General features: G+C 40.4%; 1 protein-coding gene across 1 annotated transcript; it reads left to right on the top strand.

The window, feature by feature from the left end:
• On the top strand, positions 1–5,334 carry LOC145988091 (uncharacterized). The gene has a single exon (XM_083122925.1). It carries the CDS (start codon positions 1–3, stop codon positions 5,332–5,334), a length of 5,334 nt encoding a protein of 1,777 aa, XP_082979051.1.
• The last annotated feature ends 484 nt before the right edge of the window (positions 5,335–5,818 follow it).

Raw genomic sequence — 5,818 nt, 5'->3', positions numbered from 1 at the left:
ATGTCAACGGACATTGATCGTCTCAAGAAAAGCCGTGCAGTGGCTAGGTCAGCTTTTACACGTGTTTCGGAGAAGATTGCAAATGAGTTAGCGATGCAAACTCCGGACAGGAATGTTATTCAAGCAAATATCCAGTTGCTTGAAAATAAGGCAAGTGATCTACATGCTGCTGACATAACTGTTTTTGATTTGATGTTGGAATCTGGTGCTAGTGAAAATGAGTTAGGGAAAGAACAGTCAGTGTCGGATGATTATCAGTGTTCGTTCAACAAGCGACGTATTGAAGTGTCGAACTTTTTGAAGTTGTCGGAAGGAAACTGCTGTCAAGGCGAGTCGTTTTCGGAAGTAAAGAATCGAAGATTCAAGTTACCTAAAATCGAACTGAAGAAGTTTGGAGGGGACTTGAAAGAGTGGTTACATTTTTGGGGACAGTTCAAGAAGATCGATGAAGATGATACAATTCCTGCAGAGGACAAGTTTCAGTATTTGATACAAGCGACAATTGAAGGTTCTCGTGCACGCCAGCTTGTGAACAGTTTTCCACCAACAAAAGAAAATTACCCGAAAGTTGTGCAGTCCATGAAATCACGTTTTGGTCGCGATGATATGCTCGTGGAAGTGTACGTGCGTGAACTGCTAAAATTGGTGTTACAAAAGGTGTTGAACCGTCAAGAAAAAATTTGTTTGAGCACTTTGTATGACACACTGGAGTCCCAACTTCGAGCATTAGAATCGATGGGTGTTACCAGCGACAAATATGCAGCAATGCTGTTTCCATTGGTGGAGTCCAGTCTCCCAGAGGATTTGATGCGTGTGTGGCAGAGAAGAACATTGTCTGCTGCTGAGGAAAATAATGAGACAACACCGACCGGAAGACTGCAGTCCTTGATGTCATTCCTGCGATCTGAAGTGGAAGGAGAAGAACGAATCAACCTTGCAGCAGCTGGGTTTGAATTGGATGGTGCAGCAGTGAAAGTTCGGAAGAAAAGGTGTTCTCCACCGCGTCAGCCTATTATCCCCAGTGCGACAGATTTGTTGAGTGTCAGTGGTGGTAGGGAGAAAAGTTGTGTGTTCTGTGGTGGTAAGCACAGTTCATATGATTGCTTTAAAGCCCAGAAAATGTCTCTCTCTGAAAGACAGAAGGTTCTAAAAGATAAAAAGCATTGTTTTGCATGTTTAAAATTTGGTCATTTTTCGAAGAAGTGCAAGGCCAATTTGAAATGTATTGTTTGCAAGAAAAAGCATGTTGTATTGATGTGTCCTAATATTTCAGACAAAGATAATGATTCTGACCATTATTCTGAAGGCAAAGAATCAAATGCTGAGGTAAACAATACACTGATAAACCAACTTGAAAATCCGCATGTATTCATGCAGACATTGGTAGTAGATTTGAAAGGTAACTACAATAGGAGCAGGAATGTGAGAGTTCTTATTGACACAGGTTCACAAAAATCGTATATATGCAAATCTCTTGTAACAGGTATGGGTTATAGCTCCATTGGCAAACAAAGTTTGATACATTCACTATTTGGTGGTACCATGTCTAGTCCTTGTAATCATAATGTTTATAATGTTAAGGTATGTAGCATTGAGAGAGAATATTCGTGCACATTTGATGTTCTTGATCAAGATACAATATGTGGTGAGATTCCTTATGTAACACCAGGTGTTTGGTTAAATGAGCTGAACAAAAGTCAAATAAGGTTAACAGATACTGGTAAGATGAAAGGCCCAGTTGAAATTCTTATTGGTGCGGATGTTTGTGGTAAATTACTGACTGGCCATGTTGTGAAATTAAAGTGTGGTTTAGTGGCTGTGGAAACTCAGCTGGGATGGACACTTATGGGTAAAGTTCCAGGTGAAAACAGAAAATCAGATACAGCTTTGTTGGTATCGAATTTATATGTTGGTGAAGCCGTAGCTGATCTGTGGGAACTGGATACCATAGGAATCAAGGATCCCATTGCCAAGAAGTCTGCGGAAGAACACACACTGGCTGTCAAAGAACAATTTTTGCAGACATTGACATTCAATGCTGAAGGAAGATATGAAGTACAGTTACCATGGAAGGAAGATTGTTCGCCTCTCCCCACCAATAAAGATCTAGCAGAAAAACGACTTTGGTCAACTACACAGAAGTTGAAACAAGAACATCTGTTGCAGAGTTACGATGGAGTGCTACAAGAATGGTTGTCCGAGGGAGTTATTGAGGTGGTTCCAGAGGATGAAACAGAGAATTTTGGCCATTACTTACCCCATCGACATGTAGTGAAAGAGAGCAGTAACACGACAAAAATTAGACCAGTGTTTGACGCTTCTGCTAAAGTAAAAGGACAACAGTCTTTGAACCAATGTTTAGAACCTGGACCCAACTTGATTGCTCTTATTGCTGATATTTTACTACATTTTCGGAAAGGAAAAATTGGAGTTATAGCAGATATTAAACGAGCTTTTTTACAAATTGCTGTACACCCTAAAGATAGAGACTACCTGAGATTTCTCTGGTGGCATGATATTAATACTGGAACGGTTCAAGAATTCAGACATACTCGTGTAGTGTTTGGTGTTACGAGCAGTCCATTTCTGTTGGGTGCTGTTATTGAACATCATTTGGATCAAGCATTGCAGAGTTGTCATTTTGGGAAGGAAGACTTGGCTTATACAGAAGATACTATTTTAAAATTACGAGGTTCCTTTTATGTGGACAATTGTGCCACCAGTGTAGACAATCACAAAAATCTCCATAAATTTATAAGAGAATCACGTGCAGTTATGGCTGAAGCAGGTTTTGACCTTAGAGGGTGGGAGTATTCAGTCCCTCAAAGGGTTAATGAGGACATTAGCCCTACTTCAGTGTTAGGACTCAGTTGGAATCCTCAAGCCGATACATTTACAGTTAATTTTGACATTGAAGATGTTGAGCTCAAGACAGTTTCGAAACGTGTGATATTATCTGTAGCACACCGTATATTTGATCCTATAGGTTTTACTTGTCCCGTGACTCTTCTACCAAAATTGTTACTTCAGCAGACTTGGGCAGAGGGGCTCGGATGGGATGAGCAAGTTAGTGAAGAAATAAGAACACAGTTCTTAAACTGGGTACGAGAATTGCCGATGTTGAAAGAGGTAAGGATACCCAGAAGTTTCATGGGCTGGGATTATGAATCCAATGAACTTAACTCTATGAGCAATCACGTGTTCTGTGATGCTAACAAAGTGGCATATGCATCAGCAGTTTTCATGAGGGTAGACACAAGGAGAGGTGTTAGCGTACAATTGATTGAGGCAAAGGCACGAGTGGCTCCAAAGAATAGTACAATTCCTCGGCTAGAATTGCTTGCCGCAATGGTGGGGGCAAGGCTAGCAACCAGGATTCGAGAACATTTGAATTTAAAAGATAACTCCATTATCTTTTGGACTGATTCTTCTACGGTGCTGACTTGGATTCGACGAGAAGGAGTTTGGGGAGTATTTGTTGGGAACAGAGTTAAAGAAATTAGAAAACTGTCTGATCCCAGTACATGGAAATATGTACCCAGTGAAATGAATCCAGCTGATTTTCCTTCAAGAGGTTTTGATGCAAGGCAGTTGTTGAGATCCTTATGGTGGGAGGGACCTCATTGGTTGAAAGGGGATCCGTGTGAGTGGCCACCGATGGAGTTTCTTATCAACAAGGAGGAAGTTGACAGAGAAAGAAGGAACGTGCTACCTTCATCAACGATGCTTAGTATGAAAGCTCAAGATGCTGAGTCTAGATGGTATTACAGATATTTCTCTAACTATAACCAAGTGATTAGACTCATTGGATGGATCAAAAGATTTTTGTATAATAGTAGAAATTCGCAGACTCATAGATCTGGAGATCTTGGTGTTCGCGAACTTCAGGAAGCAGAAAATGCAGTATTAAGACTAATACAACAAGAAGCATTCCGAGCAAAAGATGACAAATCCCTTTCCTCTTTGTGCACATATGAGGGCAAGGACAAGATTATTCGCTTGAAAACCAAAATTATTGCCAGAGAAGATACTGAAAATTTCAGGCTTCCCATAGTTCTTCCAGCACAACATCCAGTTGTTAAATTGCTGATAATGTATTGGCACAAGAAAGCATGTCATGCAGGTGTAAACATATTACTAAGTATTTTAAGAGAGAACTTCTGGATCCTTCGTGGTAGAAGAGCTGTACGTTCAGTGCTCTCGAAATGTGTTACTTGCAGGAGACACGCAGCCAAACCAATCCAAGCTCTTCCAGCACCATTGCCAGCTGATCGAGTTAGAGATGCTAATGTATTTGAAGTAACAGGTGTGGACTTTGCAGGACCTGTTTATCTTAAAGATGGCAAAAAGGCATGGATATGCCTTTTTACATGTGCAGTATATAGAGCCATTCACTTAGAGTTAGTTACTTCTCTATCAACTGGGATTTTTATCCAGGCTTTTAGACGATTCGTGTCAAGGAGAGGCAGACCCTCTGTAATCTACAGTGATAATGGTACCAATTTCAGAGGAACTGAGAATGCATTTATGACACTCGATTGGAAGAAAGTTGAAGAATATTCCACAGCTCAGCGAATCCAGTGGAAGTTCATTCCACCCAGTGCAGCCTGGTGGGGTGGTTTTTGGGAGAGATTGGTTCGTGTCCTGAAGGGTCTGTTGAAAAGAACACTCGGAAAATCAGTTTTGTACTACGAAGAAATGACAACAATCCTCTGTGACTGTGAAGCCATAATTAATTCACGTCCACTTACCTACATGTATGAAAGTGAGACAGAATTAGTTCCTCTAACACCTGCTATGTTTTTACAAGAAATCAGGGAGACGGGTGTACCTGATTGTGACCATGTGGATTCTTCAATGCTCAACAATCGTCTCCGTTACTGTCAGAAGTTGAGACAAGATATCAGGCATCGTTTCAGGAATGAGTATCTTGGACAGTTAACGCAAAAGGCCATAAACAGAGCATGTGGGTCTGTCAGGGTAGGAGATATTGTGTTGATTGGTTTTGACAATATGAAAAGATATAATTGGCCATTGGGTTGTGTAACTGAGATTCTTCCAGGTAAGGATCAAGTGACAAGATTGGTACGTCTGAAAACTTGCCATGGTGAACTACTTCGTCCTGTCCAGAGATTGTATCCATTGGAGGTGACTGCAGTGGAGGGTGAAGCAATGAAGAGTTCATTACCTAAACCACAAACCAAAAAGAAACATCAGAAAGACATTCTCCCTCCCACTGAAACCAAACCTTGTACCACACGTAGTGGGAGAGAGATAAAATTACCTAAGAAACTATTATTGTTTGATATGCCAACTCAGGTGGGAGGATGTTAGATATTATGTGAGTTGGCACCTGGCAATATTGTTTACTCTGTTTTCCGGGCAATAGCCTGTGTAGTATTTTCCTTGTTCTATGCTGTGTTATATTACTGTCATCCCGCGCAGAAAAAGTATGAAGATTGTCATGTTTTTTTACTGTGTTCTGTACATGTTCTTGAGAATATAGCCAAAGGATATTAGCAGCGAGTCTTTTATTTCTCGATCCAACATACGCATAGTTTTATAACATGAGCAACTAGTATTTAATGAAGTATAGCATAAACAGTGTGCAGCAGACTACTTACTTTCATACATCTCACTGGACTTGATTAATCTGTTATATCAGTAACTACTGTACTGTGTGTATCATGATATATGCATGTTACTGAACACAAAAATGTTCATCTTAAAATAGATAAATTGTGGAAATGATCACACTCTGAAGTGTTTTTTTTTTCCACAGAAAGGTTTCTCCGAAGTTATTCCCACAGTTGTTTCC

The sequence above is a fragment of the Lepisma saccharinum genome, chromosome 5 (assembly GCF_977018435.1).
Source record: "Lepisma saccharinum chromosome 5, izLepSacc3.1, whole genome shotgun sequence".
Taxonomy (NCBI): domain Eukaryota; kingdom Metazoa; phylum Arthropoda; class Insecta; order Zygentoma; family Lepismatidae; genus Lepisma; species Lepisma saccharinum.
The sequence above is the reverse complement of the archived record's forward strand: the minus strand, read 5'-3'. Positions and strand labels throughout refer to the sequence as shown.